The sequence below is a fragment of the Bombus terrestris genome, chromosome 17 (genome assembly GCF_910591885.1).
Source record: "Bombus terrestris chromosome 17, iyBomTerr1.2, whole genome shotgun sequence".
NCBI classification, from domain to species: domain Eukaryota; kingdom Metazoa; phylum Arthropoda; class Insecta; order Hymenoptera; family Apidae; genus Bombus; species Bombus terrestris.
In genome coordinates, this window is record NC_063285.1 from 2,713,770 (window position 1) to 2,739,077 (window position 25,308).

Genomic DNA, 25,308 nt, shown 5'->3' on the forward strand with positions numbered 1-25,308 from the left:
TGAACCAAAGAATTACTCGACGTTGTTGAGGTGCGACATTGTTGGTACTCGTTGCCTGTTATATTTAAACGAAAATTTCGCTAATTTCGCATCATCATTACAACTTTTTGATAAAAAGTTTATAAGCCTATGTTTATATGATTCTTTTATTCTTAATTATGGAATATGCTGGCAATGTTTTACGATGAGTGAATAGAATACTCTATATTATATGTGTACATATGTGTGTTGAACATTTTGGCTCTACTTAACAAGTAATGTGTTATTGAACGTTTTGTCTGTCATTCGGACAAATGTGAATGCTAAGGCAAAACGACTGACGTCTACATAAACATTTTGTAGTGTAAAGTTAAATTGTTTATCATTTATCTAGTATTTCTATATATTAACCTTTTTTGCCGTTTTCATATTTACAAATAATTTGATATCACATAAATGATCTGTATATATACATATAGAAGCATTATTATGACTAAGAACACGCGAAGCAATTTTTAAAGAAGTAATAGGCTCTTTTAACTGTTTCTTAACTGTACACACAGGGTAGTCGACGAAAGTCGACAAAAAGACGTTGAGATTACCAAATCAATTTTATAGAAATTAGTCACACTACTATTACAAAATAGATTTCAATTGCAAACTGTTGATTACATATACAAATAGCCAAGTTCATGTTGATTGAAAATATTACAATGTCGATTGAAAAAAATTACAACAAAATAATTTTCCAATATCTATGTAAATATCCATGCTTCTCTCTTCCCCTCTTTCTAAGTAAGACAACAAGTAATTTAAAATATTAGCTTTTGTTACAGCCATTACAATAGAAATTTGCTAATAATTGGATTGAGTATTTTTATGCAAATTCATCTTTTTGAGAATATAGATAGGGAGGAAAATTCTTTTATCACATTATACGCACTTTATGTAATTTTACACTTTAAAATTTCCTATGAATACCTAATATGGTCATCTACTGAGAATATTCAATATACGGGATGAAGGTAACCGGAACCACTTCGATCACTGTGCATGTCATGATTTTAGTGACAAATTTTTCAGATATAAGTTGGTTTCAAAGATGCACAGAAGGTCAAGTTTTGTTTTTTGTGAACTGCTCGAATTCAAGTTACTATTTTTAGAGGTATCGCAGTGGCTACAGTTATGCCACTTATAAACTAATGTATTTTTATATGAATAGGTTAATTCTTTTCTATATAGGATTATGAGTTGGATCGACTAACATAATAAAAAGTATATGATTTTATTTAAAAAGATAGATCTGACCTTCATATGTATTTTCGCATTCTCCTACAAAGACACTAATCGCGTCAAATTCTGTCCTCTTTGCAACCATTCAACTTTTATCTGAAATACTTTTCACTAAAATAGTGAAGATGTAGTGATCGAAGTGGTTCCAGCTGTATGACCTGTTCGTGTATGTATATACATACATTTATGCTAAGGGACTGTTTCTTGTGTGTACTTGTACCTCTCATAGGTGAAAATAAATCAACGGTGTAAAGGATCACTTACGATGGTAGAATTAAAAATTTTCGCGCGAGATTAAGAAATTATGTGCCTGTTTCTGTAAGCAATTCAGCTATCGAGTATAAGGCGATGTGACCAATTCGTCAAAAATCGTGTCGAATAAATTGTCTGTTCTTAGCCTAAATCTTCTAGATAAATGCAACTGTATGAATTTGTATGAAATATTTTAGGAGACCACATTTCTATATGTTATACGGATCCATTGTGGGGTACTGCAAACAGAAGACACCATCTTCTTAAAACAAAATTTTTTGAATGTACTTGTGATCGATGCAAGGATCCCACAGAATTTGGAACAATGTTTAATGCTTTAAAGTGCAATCGAATGTAAGTTAAGTTAAAAATTAAGTCTTATAGAAATTATTATGAAAACGAAGAATGGATTACTATAAATAAAAATATTTTCCCACTTTACAATATTGTACAGAACTGATGCAAGTACAGTAGAGTCTTCTTTATGCGAATTTATAAGCAGATATACTCTTCGGATAATGGAATTTTCTGATACTATAACAATCATTATTCTCGTGTGAAATTTCATTTATTTCAAATACAAATTAAGATTAATCGATAGCTTCTCTAAATATTGAATATCAATATCTTTTTGACTGCTAAGTCACGTAATTCTTTCAACATAAGTAATTACATCGCAGCGGAAGACTTCACACACATACAAAGCACACGCTATAGGGCTCAAGAATTAACACACCTCGAAGTAGAACACTAGAAACATTTACTAGAACTAGTGATCTCAACATATTATCCACAGGAAGACCAACACACTGGCAGACGGATCTAAACAAAATTCCTGACTTGCTTAATTTTGCAGGTATAAAAGGAGTAAACGCAAACAAATTAAAAGTAACACCCAGTCTGGAGCTTAGCTCCCATCATACACCGTTAATAATAGAATACGCAAGCAAACTAATACTTTATAACAAATCAGAGTCGCTTTGCAATAGAAGCATCAAATGGCAAACATAAAGAACTAATCAAGAGCGAAATCAACTGCAATATTCCATTGAAAACACCTGAACGCATCGAACAGGCAGTAACAACATTGACAGAAATTATGCAAGAAGCAGCAGGGGCAACTATTACTTATAAACCAAAAGAAACCAAACATCCTTGACAAAATCAGAGAAAAAAGGAAAGCGAAAGTAAAATGGCAAAAACATAGAACATGTGAAAACAAAAAACATCTATACAAACTTGCAAAGGAAATAAAAAGTAAAATAAAAGATCATAATAGTAACGAATTCTCAAAATTCATAGAAACACTCTCAGTGGAAAGCCACGAACAAAATAAAGAAGCCAATAAAAATAATCCCAGCAATTAGAAAAGCAGATAACATATGGGCCTGAAGCAACGAAGAGCAAGCTACAGGATTGTTCAACCACCTTTGTAACACATTTACTCTATATAATATTAACAACAGTAAAACCAAATATCATTGAGACGAAGATGCGCAAAATACTAGTAGCTCAACTGACAAGCACCGTACCATACCTAATACAACAGTTCAAGAAATGAGAATCATAATGAAGAAAACAAAAAACAATAAAGCACCAGGAGTCGACCCAATCTATGGTAAAATCTTGAAAAACCTTCCCCCAAAAGCAATACGTTTAATCATAATAATGTTCAATGCAATTTTAAGAATTCAATACTTTCCTAATCTATGGAAGGTAGCACAGATCATAATGTTAGTTAAACCAGGCAAAAACCCACACCAAACTGTATCTTACAGAGCAATATCACTACTTCCAGTGTTTTCCAAAATAGTAGAGAAAATAATATAACCAACAATAGAACAAGAAAAATTAATACCAGATTACCAATTTGGATTCAGAAAAAAACACTCCACGATAGAGCAAAAGGCACAGGCTCGTCAACGAAATTTTACCAGCAATAGAAAGGAAACAATACTGTACAGGCTCCTTCATGGGCATTGCGAAAGCATTTGACAAAGTGAACCATGAAAGCCTCTTACAAACAATCAAAAAACACTTCCCGGAATAAATCCACCACTTACTCAAATCATACCCAAGCAACAGAACCTTTATAGTAAAAATAAAGGATGTATATTCTGAAGTAAAAGACGCTGCCTGAAGGCAGGGGTACCGCAAGGAAGCGTCTTAGGCCCAATATTATACACACTATACACGGCCGGCATACCAACAACTACCAACAGCAAAATACAGACATTCGCGGACAACACGGCTGTGCTAGTCAGGCATACTAATCCAGCAACAGTAGCTACATTACTACAAGAGCACATCACAAAAATAGAAAAGTGGCTACAAGATAAACAAATAAAAGCAAACCCCAATAAATGCCACCATATTACATTTACACTAAGAAAACAGAAACCACCAAATATCCAATTGACTGGCACGCACATAACACAAACAAGGCAAGTTAACACGTTGACGCCGGCGCCGATATTCAGGGTTTTCTCTATGATGTGGCGCCCGACTGCACGGTCTGCTTCGTACGGCTGCGCAGCGCCAGATTAGACTGTTCAGCACTGTTAATTTATAGCAAAATTACAAAAGCTATACGATTCCTGTTGGGTTCAATGAATTCCGTGGACTTCAACTAATACATTGATATAGAATAGTTTGGCAATATCAATTTGCAGATATCTATAAATATTAAGTAAAGCTGATGGGACCAACTTTGACCCTAATTTTGGAGTACTCTTTTCGATTTTTCTCAAACAGTAGAGATCTGACGCGAATTCCGACTATTGCAACGTATACCAAACAGTGCAAATAAACCAACTACTTTGCATCATTAGTCTACATCCACCTTGAGCGGTAATATTGTTCAAGGGGCGCAACCTCAAGATAACAGTTGCGCCTGACTCATCGCCGTCTAATTGATAGGTCGCAACAAGTTCTGTATCAAATTCTTACAATTAGCAGTCACTAAATTGAATTAAGGAAAGAATACATTGTATACGAACACCAATACAATATGTACATGCCTGAAACAGAAAAGGGCACCTATTACTGAGAAGTATCATGTTGGAATAGCAGAACGTTCGAATAGTACTGTATTCGGATAACGGATGTTCAGATAAAGAAGGCTCTACTGTAATAGAATTTAGAAAAGGAAGCACAATTTCGTAATTGTTTCTATATTCGCGGAGATATAGAGGATGTTTCAAACTATTACATTATATTTCGAATATAAATCTTTTAACACTTAGCCAACCGGCGCGCGTCACAATGAATTATACGTTTCCACCGCGCATTTTTCCAAGTATCGAGGACCAATATTCAGTACATAAGTAACAAAAAGGTCTAAAAATTATTTAAGTAATTAATTATATTTTGTGGTAATGATTTTATTTATCGATTTCACATATTGTTTATGCAACACATCGTGTTTAAAAGTATAAAAAAATATAGGTAATATTAAAAACGTTCAAGACGATTAAAGATAAATAACACAGCTTGAACGTGAAATTAAAAATTCATAATGCATTTTAATATTTTTCTACAATGTAGTATCGTTCGGTCATAACTCTATTTAGTCGTAACGGATAGTGTAACTTTTTAATTAATTTTAACACCACTAAATTGGCGTATTTTGTTATATACTGTACATTATAAAAGCAGAAAAAGTGGCGCAATTAATTGGGAACAATTCCAGGTAAACAATAACTGATAATAACAGCGAAAAAATAAAACACGTTGCTAAAGCCAAAAAGGGAGGTCTCCCTATTCGGTTGCCTGAGTGTTAAAAAGCTTGTATCATACAATTTCATGGTTACGGGAAATGTTTACAAAATTATTTATCTCAAAGTTTAACTTGTGATGCATATATCAATACTTTATCCTTATTTGATGTAAGAACAAATGTTTGTATTTGTAAAATGTATCCGAAGTATGCCACAGATATATCCGGAAAATATTTCACATCACACACTTCTTGACCGACGTCTGTGTTTCGCTATTTCAATTTGTTATATCCCAGTTAATATTTTTTATTACTATGATATCTTCTTCTATCTGCCAACAAAACAAATATTACTAACAAACGAGGAAGATCGCTTTGATATAACTGATCAAAATGTAACATACGAGTTAAGAGAATGCGAAGATTAGAGATTCGGGTCAGATCATTGTTTTCCTTTTAAGGGGGTATTTTAGTCTAGAGGTATGAATTTCGAGCGATTTTTGAAGCTCTGTACAAACGAAACAAAAAATATTTTTACTATCCATTTTTTTATGATTTGTATCTTGATATTTTAAGATTACATAAAAAATTAACCGAAAAAGACTAAAAATTCACAAAGTTATGAGCTGGCAAAGTGGAGGTCCAAAGAAAGGGTGTCCTGGCGTGCATGATATCGACCCTCCTGGTCGTCTGAAACAAAAAAGCTGAACGGATTCTTAATTAGAATAGATTCGACTATAGGATGAACCTTGGAAGAGTCAACAAATTATTTTTTCACAAAATGGCGGTCGTTTGAAAATAATTTTCCTTTTTGGCATGTTTTTTTGGCAATTCCGAATTTTTTTAAAATAGTAAAATTAAAAATTTTAAACCGACCATGGTTGAGGCGATAGAAAAATATATAAAGAATATTCGCACCAAATCTCAAATAAATCGATTTATTGGAACTTGAGATATCGTGCACGTCAACTTGAAAAAAGTAATTTTGAGAAAAACGCGTTTAAAGTTTTGAGACAAGTTTACTCGGTCAACAGTCCTGCCCAAGCAGCCGAGATAAACGGACATGCGAAACAGTGCTTCAGTGAAAGTGCGGCAAGTGGGAAAAGAAACACACTTTGGGGATGGCGGCAAGCAGAACGGACACGTGCACGTCGCTCCGTAGGCATAACCGAAATATCTGGGTATATTAAAGAATTCGGGCGGAAAGTGCACGAAAGTGAAGTTTCTAGTGCTCCGGAATGAGTGGGAACACAAGAAATAGGTGAGCTCGCTGGTATAAAAGCGAGAGAAACGAATGAAAGTGCTGTGTGTGAAAAGTGAGGTTAGGGGCAGAGCGGGGGCCATCTTGGGTCGCGCGACCGAAGCGCCACCGTGCGGGCTACCTGGGTAACCAAGGAGTGGTGGAGAGCGCCACCGTGGAGGGCCAGTCGAAACTCCCCGCGTCGAACAGACACGAATCGCATACACGCGGAAGTATACAGTGGGATTATACGACGACCGGCTAAGTCGAAGGACATCCATCTCAAACATACATATATATATATATGTATATTAAGACACAAACACAATAATGGACAAGTACTGTAAGTCAAGTAAACTTACGGCTCAGGGGGTTTCGGAGCTTCCAGGCCCCGTCGGGGATTCGAATAGCGTTCCAGGCTCGACCCGACGGTCACCCAACGACTGGACGAACGGCGAGGGGAAGGTCGATCCCAGGGCCTCCCCTCGTTCGGTAAACACGACCGGGGACCAAGAAACACCCGCAGTTGTCACAGAGGAAAAGACGTGCAAGAAAAGCACTAGAAGATACCTCGAATTTGATGAAGACATCGCGGGAATCATCGAGGAAATCGAGATGCCAGTGCAGGCACTCAAGGATAAGACACCACCCACCGAAAAGGCGACCCGAATCGCCAAGGAAAAAATCTTCAAAGGTGACAAGATCACCAGATATATGAGAAAGTCCCCAGTGGAGGGGAGCGCGTGCAAGACAACGAGAAGCCTGGCCAGGAGCCAGCCGAGGGCAACGAGGGACGAAGCGGCCAGCACCTCGGAGCTAGACACACCGGCGGAAATGTCGGACAGCAGCAGCGAAGCGGCGGCACCAAGGGAATGTCTCAGGAGGAAGGCCATGGCGAACAGAGCAACGGCCGAGACCGAAGGCAACGACGAGGACAGTATCGTCATTAAGATGAGCGAATGGAAGGCGATGACGGAAATCATCACAGAAGTCTTCCGCGAAATCCAATACATAGGTAGCAGACTCTACCTCATGAGCAAAAAGGATACCGACATCAAGAAAAGGAGGGACGCCATCAGTAAAACAGCGACCAAGCTCCACTCGATGTTGGACGAGATGAGGCTCAAGAGGAACGCGAGGACAGTCGCGGCCACCAGGATGACCACCCTTCCGGGGAGGAGTGAGGAGAAGGAAGGAAAAAGGAAGGAGATATCGCCCGTCGAGGGGAAGGGCGACACCAAGAGAAAGAGACCAACGACCGTGGAGGCCTCATACGCAGGAGCCTGTGCCGGCAACAGCTCGGCAAAAGCGACTACGGAATGCACGGACAGCGATGTAAAGGAAGACTGGATCCCTGTCCGCGGAAGGAGAGGAAAAGGAACAGACACGCCGACGGTGGTCAGGAAGGCGAACGCAGGAAGGGTGGCATTGGACAAGCCAAAGAGGCCGGAGGGACCGAAGAGGATACGTAACAGACCCGAAGCCATCCTCGTCAAAGTAGGGCAGGACAAGGAGTGGATCCAGGTCTACAAAGACGTGATGGGGGAAAGGGAGACCCTAAAAGAGAGCTGTGGGATTAGGAGGACCAGAACAGGTGACATCCTGATCGAGCTGAAAGCAGGTAGCAACGCCAAAAAGACCGCGGCGGATATGAACACGGCGCTAAGAGGCAAGGTGAGAGCGCTACCAATGCGCGACAAGACCTCCGTAGAGATCAGGGATATAGACCCGCTCGTAGGCAAGGAAGAACTAGCCAGGGAGATAGTAGAGCAACTAGGCGTAAGCGTCATCACTGAGGTCGAAGTAAAGACCCTAAACATGGCGCCGTGGGGCACCCAATCGGCAATAGTGACGATACCGAAAGCCTACCTGGCCAAAGAGGGGGTGAGCTGGAAGATCAGAACCAGCTTGACGATAGCCTCGATAAAGGCACTACCCAATGTGGTAAAGTGCTTCAGATGTCACATGTTTGGGCATATCGCGAACAAGTGCACGGCGATAAGCCCTGGAAAGGAGATTTGCAGGAAGTGCGGAGCCAAAGACCGCACGATAGCTGCCTGCGTCAACGCACCCTGCTGTTCCATCTGCAGCAAGGAGAAAGGAGTGAAATTTGACCACGTAACCGGATCCCTGGCTTGTCCAGAATGTAGAAGGCGGTTGAAAGCGAGTAAATGAGGATACTGCAGATAAACCTCAACAGATGCAAGCTGGCGCAGGACATGATGCACCAATGCGCGATCGAACTTAGGCCGGGTATAATAATAATTTCCGAGCCGAACAGGCAGCTACCGCACTGGTTTAATGACACCAAAGGAGGCGCCTCGATATGGGTCACACTCCTCAATGGCAAGCTGCCTGATGAAACAACGGAGGTCAAGAGCGACGGGATAGTGGGCGTCCGCGTCGGCGACGTCTTCTGCTTCAGCGGATACTGTTCGCCCAACATAAATAAGCGAGCATACTGCAAATACATAGACACGCTGTCTGCTATGACGAAGAGCGTTGCTAGAAGACACGACAAGGTCGTTGTGGCCGGAGACTTCAACGCAAAGTCAACCTGTTGGGGAGGATCGACCACAGACAAGAGAGGGAGAGTCTTAATGGAGGCACTAAGCGGCCACCGGGTGTTTCCATTGAGGCTCAAGGAAAAGTACACCTTCTTCATGAACGGAAAGACGAGCTTCCCCGACATAATAAGCGTATCCAACAAGGTCAGCGAGATACACGCCGGAAGCGCGGTCTTGCACAAATACTCGGCCTCGGACCATCTGTACGTGCTCCACAGGTTTAAGACGAGGAAGTCCCGAACCGTATCGAAGTTCTACAGGTACGTGACCAAGGACATGTCGCCGGAGGAGTTCCTGAGCAGATTCGACGACACACTGAAGAAGGAGGACTTCAACGCGGCTATCGGAGAGGATGGGGCCGAGCCCTTGCAAAAGAGCATCGAAGGTACGTGCGAAGGGATGCTAAGGAAGTCGAACGGTGCGGCGAGCCGCAAGTACGCGAACTACTGGTGGAACCCGATGATCGCGGAACTGAGAGCGCAGGCGCACAAAGCGCTCAGGAAGGTGACGAGAGAAAGAAAGAAGAATGCCGGCAACACCGAGTCCCTCGTCAACGCCTACAAGGAGATCCGAAGGCAGATAAAAAAGGAGATCGCCTGTAGCAAAAAACAGCTTGGGCAGAATACTGCAAGATACTGGAGAGCGACCCTTGGGGCAAACCCTATCGCACGGTCATGAAGAAATGTAAAAGCAAGGGACCAACAAACGACATGCCGATCGACATGGTGAAGGCAGTCCCACAGAGGCTATTCACCTTGGGAAACGGACCCCCCCATTATGAGGGCCGCGAAGAGGCAGAGACCGAAGAAGAAGGAGATATTAGCCTCAGCGTCGCCATCGGCGAAGGCGATGTCGTCGATGCCGCCGGAAGAATGAACACCAAGAAGTCTGCAGGAGTCGATGGCGTGCCGGGCGAGATCGCGAAGCTGGTAGCGAGTCGCAGGAGCGAGCTCGTGACAAGGGCGTTCAACGGCATCACCGAATCAGGAAGGATCCCAGACTGCTGGAAGACGGCCAGAGTAATACTGCTAAGGAAACCGGGAAAGGATCCCAGTTTCCCCAACGCGTACCGGCCGATAAGCATACTCCCAACCATGAGCAAGATCTGGGAAAAATGCTTTAAGAAGATCATCGAGAGATGCATCGGGATGGACCCATTCCATCGGAGGCAATATGGCTTCAGAAAGAAGAGGAGTACGGTAGATGCCATCACGCAGGTGATGAAGTTTGCCAACATCTGCAAACAGAAGAAGGTAATATGCGTGATGATCACCCTGGATATTAGCAATGCCTTCAATTCGCTCAGATGGAAGAGCATATACGAGGAATGTGACAAGAGGAAGCTGCCATGGAAGGTCAAAAGGCTAATCGACAGTTACCTATCCGGAAGGAGGATCATCGTGAGCAACCAGCAAGGCACGGTGGAGCACGAGGTGGCGGCGGGAGTTCCGCAGGGATCCATCCTCGGACCATTCCTGTGGAACTTGGTATATGACCGGTTGCTCGAGAGACTCGACAACATGCCAATGGTCAGAGCAGCCGCCTTCGCGGATGATCTGGCCATCACATGTTCCGTCGGGAGGAACGAAGATGCCTCCGTCAAGGTCAACACGATGCTAAGGATCGCCAACGATTGGTGCACGAGTGTCGAGCTCACCCTGGCGAGGGAAAAGACGGAGGTCATGCTCATCACAAGCTTGTGAGTGCCGAGAGTGGTGAAACTCAGGTTGGGCTCCTCGGACATCGAAACGGTCGATCGCATCAGGTATCTCGGAGTCGTCATGGACTCCAGTCGGAGGTTCGGTTGCGCATATCGAGATGGTGTGTAACAGAGCCGACAAGTTAATAGGAGCCCTTAGGGGAATTCTACCCAACATCAACGGGCCGCCCAGCTTGGCTCGTAGGCTCTACTACAATGTGTGGGAGTCCATCGTAACTTACGGAGCACCGGTGTGGGCTAGAGCAGCATATACCGATAAGAACAGGAAAAAGCTGAAACGAGCACAACGAACGACCCTATGCATAACAACGACGGCATACCGTACCGTCTCCCACGCCGCACTTTGCGTGTTGTCCGGGAATCTCCCGATTTACATAAAGATAAAGATGCTCGGAGAGACCTACGAGAGGAACAAGATCCATGGGTCCAGGATTGACACGGATGACGGCTCCAAGCTGAAGGAGGAACTGGAGGCGATTCGCATGAAGGCCGAAGAGGACTGGCAGAAGGAGTGGAACAACTACAAAAAAGAAAATATCACAAAGAAGCTATTACCGAGTGCGCTGCTATTTACCAAAAAGAAGATGGACATCGATCACCACACCATGCAGCTGCTAACCGGGCATGGGAGCTTCGGGGTCTATAGGAAAAGGATTGGCAGGGACAGCGACAGCAACTGTCTCGACTGTGGAGACCCGAACGACGATGCAGAGCACGCCCTCTTCGCGTGACCGAAGTGGACGGACAGAAGGATCGAGCTGGAGAACGCTCTGGGAGGGAAGATAGACGTGGGCAATCTGATCGCCACGGTGACCGCCAAGGACGAGAGCTGGAATAAATTCAGGCAATTCTGCAAGACCGTCATGTGTCACAGGAGGGTGACAGCGAGGGCCTGGGAAGAGGCAAGGAGGAGAACGAGCGTAACAACAACGAGCGGATCAATGAGGGCAAGAACATGGAACAACGAAAATCCGCAGAAGGAGACCAGCCCAGTATTCTGAACTGGCTGAGAGGACGATATGAGCAGTAACTGCCCGAAGAAGTAGATACAACGGGGCACGAAAGGACAACCCTGATGACTGCCGACAGGTTTTACCGGGGTTGTCTGCCCTCTAAGAGGAGGAAGATGGAGGAGGGGTTTTTAATGGGTATGGCAACGACATCCGACCGACTCCCACATAACCCAGTGATGCGGGTCACTGGGCATGCGTAATAGCATTTTCCCCTCCCCACGCAAAAAAAAAGTGGGAAAAAAAATAGTAACGTCAACGCCCATCGCTAAATGGTGGAAAATGCAAATACCAACAATAAAAATTACAAGCAAAGGCGAAACATATTCTACGAATAGAGCTACAAGCATAACAAACCCAAGACAATCGCTAAATGAAGAACAGGTGTATTCAATTATAAATGAAATAGATATGGAATCAATACAAAACAATTATGAGAATAAAACCAACATTGAACTAACTCATCAGGACGAAAGCTGGAAGGTGGCAACTTGCAACAAAAAAAGAAAAGTAACACCATGCACAAGCAGTAGGAAAGCTATAGTAGCAAATAAGCAACAATGGCTACAAGAAATCAATCTTCGAAACTCCTTCAGCACACTGCCAGAAGAGAAAGTAACAGACCCAGTTGAAAAACCAATAACCCGCATCGCTAAACCACCACCAATCTACATAGATGCTCAAATAATAGACCCCCTCATTGAACTACTAAACAACACGGCAGGAAAAGAAAATTATAGCATAAAACAACTAAAAGTAGTCCAAGTCAAAGTTCGGACCAACACCCCAGAAACATTTAGAAAAGTGACTAAAGCACTAAAAGAGAAAAACGCGGGGTATCACACCTACCAGCTCAAAGCCGACAGAAGTTACAAAGCAGTAATCAGGGGATTACACCCAAAAACAAACACAAACAACATATGCGAGGAACTAGCAAAAATCGGACACCAGGTAAGATCAATGAACAACATAACCAGATACGATACTAAACAGCCATTACCGCTATTTTTAATAAAGCTAGAATCTAAAAACAGCAACAAATATATATAAGAAATTTAAAAAGTTCTAAACACAATAGTAACAGTGGAGCTACCTAGACATAAAAAAAATATAGCGCAATGCATACGGTGTCAGCAATATGGAACATAAAAAGTTACTACAATAGAAACCCGGCGCGTGTCAATTGCACAGAAACGCACCTAACAATAAACTGTCCATACGTAGGAAAAATAAACGAAGTAAAATGCTTCAACTGCAATCGAAACCACCCAGCTAACTACAAGGGCTGTGTAATCAGAAAACAACGGCAACGTAAACTGTTTCCGCCGCTACGAAACAGGGCGTACAATAACTTACAAGCGCAACAGGATAGCACAGAAACTGAGACAACTCCAAATTCACAGCACGCAATGAACACTAACCACAGTAACACCAACACCTTTGGTAGCTAAAGTTCTGCTCGGGCAACCGAGGTAAACAGACGTGTGTAATCAATCATGTGCTCCAGTGAAGTGATTCAGAGAAGTGTTTCAAAGTGAAATAAAATTAACGATTAGTAATAGTGAGGGGAAGTCCAACAATGCAGCAGCAGATACCAACAATTAAAATTGCAACTCAAAGAGAAATGTATTATATAAAAAGGTCGGTAGATTTACCAGGCCTATAGCAACAGCAGCAATGTAATAATAATCAAAACGACATGGTTATAGAAGAAATGGAAGAGCAGTGGAGGCAGGAGGAGTGCAGTCACGATAACGAAAGATGTTACCAGGACGAAAACTGGAAAACGTAAAATAACTCCAGGAACAAGTGCCGCAGGAAACTTAGATACAGAAAAGCAGCGATGGCTACAAGAATTACCATTAAGAAACTTCTTCAGCTCATTAACTGAACAGTCGCCTTAGGTAGCAGCTATTTAGCTATTTAATCCTAAGCCAGAAAAATTGTGAAACTTCTGATTGATAACAGGTCATAGGACTTTTGCGTTCTATATAACAATACTTTTACCTATGGAAAGATTCCCTAAAAATAAAAAGAGATCTGCCCATTTCTTATTAAGAAACCGAGGAGGGAGAGTTGTTTCCTCCCCATCCGATTGCCAACCATCAGAGATCTTCTTAAGCATTATGTAGATACGGGAATGTGTAATTGAACCCAAATTGTCTCGCTCTGGGGCCTGATAGTCTTGCAAATTTTCAAATCGGTATTAGAAAAAGGAGAGGATCCATTTTCACAAAGTGGCTAAGCTTGCGATTTATTTAATCGCATCCTATCCTACGAGAAACTGATAATAGGAATTTCTCACAAGTAATCAAAATAGTTTCGATGAATTGTTTTCACTGCATTTGAGTACAGACACATTTTGACTGATTTTAAAACAGGTATGAATAAAATTTCTGTTCATAAGGAGAGGGATAGTCCACAGGATTCCATACTGGGACCAACTTTGTGAAACATTATCTATGATGGCGTTCTCAGATATTTCTTACTACTCCGACGATTTGACCTGAGGTGTATTGTGTTGTCCGTGATAATTGTAGTAGCTGACTGTAGATGCCGCTGCTGGGGTACTGCTGTATTTTTCTTATTTAAGAATCGTGGAAGAAAAATCGGACTACGAGCGCCGATATTTGAACCCGGGTCCCGAACGTTCGTAACCTAAGGCGCTAACCACTGCACTGCCGTCGTCCGACTCTAGTTATTGTTGAGTGGTGGTATTTATGCTGTCGAGTGCCGCCACACTCATTATCACAGATCTCGAACAATTATAATCGAGTTAAAGTATAGAGACTAAAATATTGGAGATCCCGGTGTCCTTTCATCTCCGACATATATATGCAATTCCCTATTTATTTGTACGTATTACCTATATAATATATGCATTACATCAAAATCCTGAAGTAAAGTCAAATTTTTTTACTCATTCGATATGTAAATTCGACCAATCGCGGGGAGACGCAATCGCGAGGAAACACGTCAACGGGAGTCGTAAATTCCCGTTACGATTATAATAATCGACGCTGCGAGTAGATCGATCCCTTGATTTCCGTTAAGACAATAGGGGTGGTTGAAATGATATAACTCCGTGATTAACAGTGTTATAACTTATATATTTTCCAACAACTTCGTATAATCACACACACTAGTAACGTCGCTGAGTATGGGGATTGCCTTGATCTTATTCAGATTCTGACTGCCAATTTGATAGATGAAAGCTCTCGGGTCGTAGTAGACGCAGCGATTTATCAGATCCGACTTTGACTGAATCGAATCAACAGAATCAACCGAATGACCGAATGAATAGACGTCGACTGCTTGATCTCGACCGTCTGACTGACTGACTGACTGGAACTGTAGGCACTGTGAGAGCTATGGGAACTCTAAGCACCGTGAGAGCCGTAGGAACTCTTCGTCGGAGCTAGAGAAACTCTCTAGTCGGAGCAATAGGAAACTCTCCGTTGTTTTCGTTAGGCCACTACCCGCTTTCTCCGTAATTCTTAAGAGCGCGTAATAAACCCAAGGACCTTTCTAATAACCGGCCGAAAACACTTCTAGAATTAGAAAGTCTTTTCAGGCAAACAGTTTGACTTAAACCATATGTGCAAACAATGCAGTTAGGATTTCAACTTTATGTTGAAATAAAATATTAATTTGTCTCCTTGGGCCTATGGAGGGTTCAAAGGACGGCACGTAGACCGTTGGCTGTCAAGCCGCGAGGGATGGAGTGTAGATGTGTTGCGCGGCAGGACACGATATTTTAAATGAATTTCCTTATTGTGTCATCATATAACACAGTACTACATTCAATGTATATCTTTTTTTTTGCGTGGGGAGGGGAAAATGCTATTACGCATGCCCAGTGACCCGCATCACTGGGTTATGTGGGAGTCGGTCGGATGTCGTTGCCATACCCATTAAAAACCCCTCCTCCTTCTTCCTCCGCTTAGAGGGCAGACAACCCCGGTAAAACCTGTCGGCAGTCATCAGGGTTGTCCTTTCGTGCCCCGTTGTATCTACTTCTTCGGGCAGTTACTGCTCATATCGTCCTCTCAGCCAGTTCAGAATACTGGGCTGGTCTCCTTCTGCGGTTTTTCGTTGTTCCATGTTCTTGCCCTCATTGCTCCGCGTAGTTGTTGTTACGCTCGTTCTCCTCCTTGCCTCTTCCCAGGCCCTCGCTGTCACCCTCCTGTGACACATGACGGTCTTGCAGAATTGCCTGAATTTATTCCAGCTCTCGTCCTTGGCGGTCACCGTGGCGATCAGATTGCCCACGTCTATCTTCCCTCCCAGAGCGTTCTCCAGCTCGATCCTTCTGTCCGTCCACTTCGGGCACGCGAAGAGGGCGTGCTCTGCATCGTCGTTCGGGTCTCCACAGTCGAGACAGTTGCTGTCGCTGTCCCTGTCAATCCTTTTCCTATAGACACCGAAGCTCCCATGCCCGGTTAGCAGCTGCATGGTGTGGTGATCGATGTCCATCTTCTTTTTGGTAAATAGCAGCGCACTCGGTATTAGCTTCTTTGTGATATTTTCCTTTTTGTAGTTGTTCCACTCCTTCTGCCAGTCCTCTTGGGCCTTCTTGCGAATCGCCTCCAGTTCCTCCTTCAGCTTGGAGCCGTCACCCGTGCCAATCCTGGACCCATCGATCTTGTTCCTCTCGTAGGTCTCTCCGAGCATCTTTATCTTTATGTAAATCGGGAGATTCCCGGTCAACACGCAAAGTGCCGCGTGGGAGACGGTACGGTATGCCGTCATTGTTATGCTCAGGGCCGTTCGTTGTGCTCGTTTCAGCTTTTTCCTGTTCTTATCGGTATTTGCTGCTCTAGCCCACACCGGTGCTCCGTAAGTTACGATGGACTCCCACACATTGTAGTAGAGCCTACGAGCCAAGCTGGGCGGCCCGTTGATGTTGGGTAGAATTCCCCTAAGGGCTCCTATTAACTTGTCGGCTCTGTTACACACCATCTCGATATGCGCACCGAACCTCCGACTGGAGTCGATGACGACTCCGAGATACCTGATGCGATCGACCGTTTCGATGTCCGAGGAGCCCAACCTGAGTTTCACCACTCTCGGCACTCGCAAGCTTGTGATGAGCATGACCTCCGTCTTTTCCCTCGCCAGGGTGAGCCCGACACTCGTGCACCAATCGTTGGCGATCCTTAGCATCGTGTTGACCTTGACGGAGGCAACTTCGTTCCTCCCGACGGAACATGTGATGGCCAGATCATCCGCGAAGGCGGTTGCTCTGACCATTGGCATGTTGTCGAGTCTCTCGAGCAACCGGTCGTATACCAAGTTCCACAGGAATGGTCCGAGGATGCATCCCTGCGGAACTCCCGCCGCCACCTCGTGCTCCACCGTGCCGTGCTGGTTGCTCACGATGATCCTCCTTCCGGATAGGTAACTGCCGATTAGCCTTTTGACCTTCCATGGCAGCTTCCTCTTGTCAAATTCCTCGTATATGCTCTTCCAGCTGAGCGAATTGAAGGCATTGCTAATATCCAGGGTGATCATCACGCATATTACCTTCTTCTGTTTGCAGATGTTGGCAACCTTCATCACCTGCGTGATGGCATCTACCGTGTTCCTCTTCTTTCTGAAGCCATATTGCCTCCGATGGAACGGGTCCGTCCCGATGCATCTCTCGATGATCCTCTTAAAGCATTTTTCCCAGATCTTGCTCATGGTTGGGAGTATGCCTATCGGCCGGTACGCGTTGGGGAGACTGGGATCCTTTCCCGGTTTCCTTAGCAGTATTACTCTGACCGTCTTCCAGCAGTCTGGGATCCTTCCTGATTCGGTGATGCCGTTGAACTCCCTTGTCACGAGCTCGCTCCTGCGACTCGCTACCAGCTTCGCGATCTCGCCCGGCACGCCATCGACTCCTGCAGCCTTCTCGGAGTTCATTCTTCCGGCGGCATCGACGACATCGCCTTCGCCGATGGCGATGCTGAGGCTAATATCTCCTTCTTCTTCGGTCTCTGCCTCTTGGCGGCCCTCATAATGGGGGGGTCCGTGTCCCAGGCTGAATAGCCTCTGTAGGACTGCCTTAACCATGTCGATCGGCATGTCGTTTGTTGGTCCCTTGCTTTTACATTTCTTCATGACCGTGCGATAGGGTTTGCCCCAAGGGTCGCTCTCCAGTATCTTGCAGTATTCTGCCCAAGCTGTTTTTTTGCTACAGACGATCTCCTTTTTTAACTGCCTACGGATCTCCTTGTAGGCGTTGACGAGGGGCTCGTTGTTGCCGGCATTCTTCTTTCTTTCTCTCGTCACCCTCCTGAGCGCTTTGTGCGCCTGCGCTCTCAGTTCCGCGATCATCGGTTTCCACCAGTAGTTCGCGTACTTGCGGCTCGCCGCACCGTTCGACTTCCTTAGCATCCCTTCGCTCGTACCTTCGATGCTCTTCTGCAAGGGCTCGGCCCCATCCTCACCGATAGCCGCGTTGAGGTCCTCCTTCTTCAGTGTGTCGTCGAATCTGCTCAGGAACTCCTCCGGCGACATGTCCTTGGTCACGTACCTGTAGAACTTCGATACGGTTCGGGTCCTCCTCGTCTTAAACCTGTGGAGCACGTACAGATGGTCCGAGGCCGAGTATTTGTCCAAGACCGCGCTTCCGGCGTGTATCTCGCTGACCTTGTTGGATACGCTTATTATGTCGGGGAAGCTCGTCTTCCCGTTCATGAAGAAGGTGTACTTTTCCTTGAGCCTCAATGGAAACACCCGGTGGCCGCTTAGTGCCTCCATTAAGACTCTCCCTCTCTTGTCTGTGGTCGATCCTCCCCAACAGGTTGACTTTGCGTTGAAGTCTCTGGCCACGACGACCTTGTCGTGTCTTCTTGCAACGCTCTTCGTCATAGCAGACAGCGTGTCTATGTATTTGCAGTATGCTGGCTTATTTATGTTGGGCGAACGGTATCAGCTGAAGCAGAAGACGTCGCCAACGCGGACGCCCACTATCCCGTCGCTCTTGACCTCCGTTGTTTCATCAGGCAGCTTGCCATTGAGGAGTGTGACCCATATCGAGGCGTCTCCTTTGGTGTCATTAAACCAGTGCGGTAGCTGCCTGTTCGGCTCGGAAATTATTATTATATCCGGCCTAAGTTCGATCGCGCATTGGTGCATCATGTCCTGCGCCAGCTTGCATCTGTTGAGGTTTATCTGCAGTATCCTCATTTACTCGCTTTCAACCGCCTTCTATATTCTGGACAAGCCAGGGATCCAGTTACGTGGTCAAATTTCACTCCTTTCTCCTTGCTGCAGGTGGTCTTTGGCTCCGCACTTCCTGCAAATCTCCTTTCCAGGGCTTATCGCCGTGCACTTGTTCGCGATATGCCCAAACATGTGACATCTGAAGCACTTTACCACATTGGGTAGTGCCTTTATCGAGGCTATCGTCAAGCCGGTTCTGATCTTCCGGCTCGCCCCCTCTTTGGCCAGATAGGCTTTCGGCATCGTCACTATTGCCGATTGGGTGCCCCACGGCGCCATTTTTAGGGTCTTTACTTCGACCTCAGTAATGTCGCTTATGCCCAGTTGTTCTACTATCTCCCTGGCTAGTTCTTCCTTGCCTACGAGCGAGTCTATATCCCTGATCTCTACGGAGGTCTTGTCGCGCATTGGTAGCGCCTTCACCTTGCCTCTTAGCGCCGTGTTCATATCCGCCGCGGTCTTTTTGGCGTTGCTACCTGCTTTCAGCTCGATCAGGATGTCACCTGTTCTGGTCCTCCTAATCGCACAGCTCTCTTTTAGGGTCCCCCTTGCCCCCATCAGATCTTTGTAGACCTGGATCCACTCCTTGTCCTGCCCTACTTTGACGAGGATGGCTTCGGGTCTGTTACGTATCCTCTTCGGTCCCTCCGGCCTCTTTGGCTTGTCCAATGCCGCCCTTCCTGCGTTCGTCTTCCTGACCACCGTCGGGGTGTCCGTTCCTTTTCCTCTCCTTCCCCGGATAGGGATCCAGTCTTCCTTTACATCGCTGTCCGTGCATTCCGTAGTCGCTTTTGCCGAGCTGTTGCCGGCACAGGCTCCTGCGTAGGAGGCCTCCACTGTCGTTGGTCTCTTCCTCTTGGTGTCGCCCTTCCCCTCGACGGGCGATATCTCCTTCCTTTTTCCTTCCTTCTTCTCACTCCTCCCCGGAGGGGTGGTCATCCTGGTGGCCGTGACTGTCCTCGCGTTCCTCTTGAGCCTCATCTCGTCCAACATCGAGTGGAGCTTGATCGCTTTTTTACTGATGGCGTCCCTCCTTTTCTTGATGTCGGTATCCTTTTTGCTCATGAGGTAGAGTCTGCTACCTATGTATTGGATTTCGCGGAAGACTTCTGTGATGATTTCCGTCATCGCCTTCCATTCGCTCATCTTAATGACGATACTGTCCTCGTCGTTGCCTTCGGTCTCGGCCGTTGCTCTGTTCGCCATGGCCTTCCTCCTGAGACATTCCCTTGGTGCCGCCGCTTCGCTGCCGCTGTCCGACATTTCCGCCGGTGTGTCTAGCTCCGAGGTGCTGGCCGCTTCGTCCCTCGTTGCCCTCGGCTGGCTCCTGGCCAGGCTTCTCGTTGTCTTGCACGCGCTCCCCTCCACTGGGGACTTTCTCATATATCTGGTGATCTTGTCACCTTTGAAGATTTTTTCCTTGGCGATTCGGGTCGCCTTTTCGGTGGGTGGTGTCTTATCCTTGAGTGCCTGCATTGGCATCTCGACATCCTCGATGATTCCCGCGATGTCTTCATCAAATTCGAGGTATCTTCTAGTGCTTTTCTTGCACGTCTTTTCCTCTGTGACAACTGCGGGTGTTTCTTGGTCCCCGGTCGTGTTTACCGAACGAGGGGAGGCCCTGGGATCGACCTTCCCCTCGCCGTTCGTCCAGTCGTTGTGTGACCGTCGGGTCGAGCCTGGCACGCTACTCGAATCCCCGACGGGGCCTGGAAGCTCCGTAACCCCCTGAGCCGTAAGTTTACTTGACTTACAGTACTTGTCCATATTGTGTTTGTCTTAATATACATATATATATATATATATATATATGTATGTTTGAGATGGATGTCCTTCAACGTAGCCGGTCGTCGTATAATCCCACTGTATCCTTCCGCGTGTATGCGATTCGTGTCTGTTCGACGCGGGGAGTTCTGACTGGCCCTCCACGGGGGCGCTCTCCACCACTCCTTGGTTACCCAGGTAGCCCGCACGGTGGCGCTTCGGTCGCGCGACCCAAGATGGCCCCCGCTCTGCCCCTAACCTCACTTTTCACACACAGCACTTTCAATCGTTTCTCTCGCTTTTATACCAGCGAGCTCACCTATCTCTTGTGTTCCCACTCATTCCGGAGCACTAGAAACTTCACTTTCGTGCACTTTCCGCCCGAATTCTTTAATATACCCAGATAGTTCGGTTATGCCTACGGAGCGACGTGCACGTGTCCGTTCTGCTTGCCGCCATCATTTTGAGTTTCATTCAATGTATATCTGTACATTAACTTAAAGTTACCAACAGAAGATAGTATGTACAACATACATATACCGTAATTTAAGTTTTCCCTGTACTTTTCCAATAAATTTATAAATTAGGAATTTTCGGAATGGTATCTAGTAGAAAAATCGGTTATTCCCATCTACCTGTAAACGTCTTCCATCGATGTACTAGATGAATTAATATTTTTTCCGGTTCTGCGACGACTGTTTTATTGAATTTTTCCGTATTTTCACCAACTTCCGACATGAGGATCCAACAAATCTTTTATTCCTCCATCAGATTCTTACCTAAACGAAAGTATCTTCCTAACGGATTGATAACCTCCATTCTATCTAATGCAGGAGTCACAGACGAATTTTGATTTAAATATAAAACGTAAAAAGCCAAATAATAAGCAATGTGTTCGAGCTGCGCGTGACTTTTGTATCTTTTCCCGGTAAAAGTCAATATAGTGAGACTTCCAGTATCTGAAGACCTATTATCAGAATAATTTATTATTGAGACGTTCCACCACCCAAACGTATCATTAATTACACAATATTTCTAAGTATGTCCTTCTATAATTTCATATATTTCTATTACTTTAGTGTTGAGGTAGAACGCGTTCAGAAGTCCACAAGAAAGTGATCTTCAGACATAATAAAGTCTTCTTATTTCGAAACGTTTATGAACCGTTAATGGACCTTCTTTTCTTGTACGTGGAGAAATCCTCATGGACACTCCGCTGTTGCTAATAATCGATAACAGCAGAGTAATGTCGAACTCTTACCGACTAAAACTCCACGATGCCCATCCTACGCGTATGATAGGAGTGCTCCAGGAACCTCTTATGAATTGTCTTCAGTTGTACCCCTTTCCCCCGTCCTCTTGTTCGAGCCAGTTTTAATGATTCTCCGACTGTTGAATTTGGTGTTAGAGGGGGTGGGGCATTGTCCCTAGCGCTATCCCCCCTTTTAGTCGTGGTCCGTTGAGACGACGATGGAGCGGCTCCAGACCGCCTGACCGCCATCTCCCTCCATCGCGTTATCCTACAAGGGTGTGAGTTTTTCTTTCTCTCCCTTTCTGCTCGTTCCTTTGCGAGCATAACTCGCTCGCAAAAGAGGCGGGCAGCCTCGTATTCCTGTGGCCCGCTCAGCATCGCTTGTACAATCGCCGAGGGGGATCAATCTTTTACCTATGACGTGTCACAGGGTGTAGCGGGACAGCTCCCATGCCGGACAAAGCTTCAGCGTGTGCTGCGCCGTGTCCCTGCCCTCCCCGCAGTGGTGATAGGTGTCCGTCTCTCCCGTCTGATTTTCCTTAGTTACTCGCCGAATACGTCGTGTCCCGTGAGCACCTGGATCATCCTATAGGTGAGCGGGAGGTCGCGGCAGCTTCTCCATGTTTCCCAGTTTGGAAGGACCGCCTCCGCGTCTCGATGTTCGCCTCTCTCGTTGTTCAGCTGGGATCGCCACTGATCCCACGCGTCCTCCTCGACGATTCCTAAGACGTTTGGGGCCAGCATGACATTAATGGACTTAAGTGTCTTGAGACAGCGGTTTCCAACCTTTATGCTACTATGCTTCTCCTAAAAAAAAATTTCTTTCCGCGCCTCCCTACCTTTTACTTTTTTAACAGATATAATAATATAAACACGTTTTAAATAATAAAAAAAAGTTGAAAACTACAATTAACAGAATAATAATAAAATTTTGTTATAACATATACGTGCTTTACAATATGAAGTTTTATTTATTTGTAGATATTATGGTATGAAAATTAATGTTTTATTAAAAAATGTTGCCGGCTCCCCTGGCAATACTCCGCGCCTTCCACGTTGGAAACCACTGTCTTCAGGTATAAATAGGATGATTCAACGCAGCTCAAGCTATTAACAAATTTATTTGACATAGCAGTCAAAAAAAAATATGAAATCCATAAATGATTTTAAAAATTTATATTATATTGTACTTTTTGTAATTGTTCTTGAATTATTCTTTTTGAAAAGTGGAACGATAATGATAATAAAACACGCGTGTTCTACCATCCACAAATTCCCTCATTCAAGCAGTCGTCACTCCATTAATTTCCTCCATAAATTCGAATAATGGAAATTCTACTATCCAAAAGAGCTTGTAATTCGCGCTTCAATCATACTTCGAAGCTTCTTCGTCTAGATTGCTGTGAAATAATTTTTGTTGGCATTAATAAATATTATAACGACAATCTTGAAGAAGCGCTCTCAGAGGTTATGGCACCTGTTATTGATAAAAGAACGGTTAGCATCAGTGGCGTAAGAGTGGAGTAAGAGTGGAAATAATGTTCGTGTGGCGCGTTTAGAGTAGAAATTCACAAGTTAAGATCTTTAAACAGAGATTTATTCAATGAAAATAATATGAATAATAATAGTGATACAATAAATACAACAATACTAATATAATAAACTGAAATGACAAGTATTTGAATGATAATGATATAATATTGAAAGTTTGAATACGGAAGTTTATAATATTCTGAAACGTTTTCAATATGTACGATAATTGAGATGCCTAAAATCTATCTTATTAATTAAACTGACTGCGCATGTGCGACAGGCTTTGTAAATAAAGCTCAAACTCAGTAAATCCAGTAAGTTTTATTGAACAACATCGCTACTAAGAAGCTCCGCTCCTCGCTAGATCATTAGACGTGGAACGAATCTTAACTCAGCCTTAAATCAACATTAGATTTATCCCAGAGTGTGTCCTTAAACCAAAAGTGTTCCTTCGTTAGCTAATTTAATCAAGTTGATCTTGAGAGCTTTACACAGACAGATAAAACCGGATCAGGCAAATTCTAGGTGATTAAGCTCTTCGCGAGCTCATTAAACTTGAAGCGAATCAACCGACTATGAGTCTCTTGGTTTCTCAAAGATCTAGTCTCTAAGTCGGTTCTTGAAGCCACTAATCAAGGAACTGAATCGAACTACCAGCCCCCTATTTATGCTTGATAGTCGTGATTATGTGGTGCACTCACGTGGATGCGCAGTGTCTGGCCTCGAATATATTTTGTTGCTAATTTTTTATAAAAAAAATGTAAAAAACAAACGCGAGCTTATATTAATAATAATCCTGATTTAATCTTAAAGAAAAATACATAATTTAAACTAAAATACAATTTTTTCTAAATAAAAATAAAAATAACATAAAGTAGTCATTTTTATATTGATGGTCCAGGAATGAGAGTGGCAACGTTATAGTACTTTTAAACTAAATCTATGCTGTGGCTTATTTGGAATATGTTGCGAAGTGGCTGACGTACAATGTCAGACACTTGTAAATAAAAAAAATTAATTTTACAGCAAAAGAGTTGCTTTCAGAATCTATGATAATTACACACTCTCTTGAAAAGTATTATGAGCTCTTAAAGTCTTAAACACTTTCTCTTTAACACAAAAATACTACGAAAAGTTGGGAAACATTATTTTTCAAATTATTTGTATACAAGAATGATTTTATCTGTTTGCTTCTTTCCAGGAATTGTCCAGGATACATGTTACCAAAAACTTTTTTTGAACAGGAACAGGATTATATATGCAAAATTTGTGAATCAATTGTTCCTTATGCGGAAATTGAAAAAATATTAGAAAATATTGGTATATACCTTTCAACCATGAAGAAAAATGACATTATTGCATGTAAAGAATTTATAAATCGTCGTTACGAAAGTACTCTCCACCCAAATCATTTTTACAACATTGATGTAACGATTGCTCTGGCTCAATTGATTGGACAACAAACTGGAGGATTAGCAGCAGTAGAAAAAGATCTTCTCATCGAGAAAATAGAATTATGCAAAAAACTGGATAAATTGCTCAAGACACTCGTTCCTGGTAATGTATTTTATTTAAGAAATGATAACTAACGACAATTATTCCATGTTACCTTCATTTACCTTACTCATTTCTGACAAATTCAACGAGTCTTATGTGTTAAAATTAGCTGATTCACTTCACCATAGATACGCAAAATACTCAAATACAAATACATGATGGTAGGATTTCAAGGAATTCCTGGAAACATTTTGTTATTTAATTTGTTTAC

General features: G+C 43.8%; 1 protein-coding gene across 1 annotated transcript in view; it reads left to right on the top strand.

The window, feature by feature from the left end:
• Positions 1-281: 281 nt before the first annotated feature.
• Positions 282-25,308, top strand: part of LOC125386660 — a 39,563-nt gene continuing 14,536 nt past the window's right edge. Inside the window, exons 1-2 of the mRNA XM_048413664.1 lie at positions 282-1,878; positions 24,742-25,097. Coding sequence (XP_048269621.1) covers positions 1,850-1,878; positions 24,742-25,097 — 385 coding nt within the window. The 5' untranslated portion in view covers positions 282-1,849. The remainder of the gene's footprint in view (positions 1,879-24,741; positions 25,098-25,308) is intronic.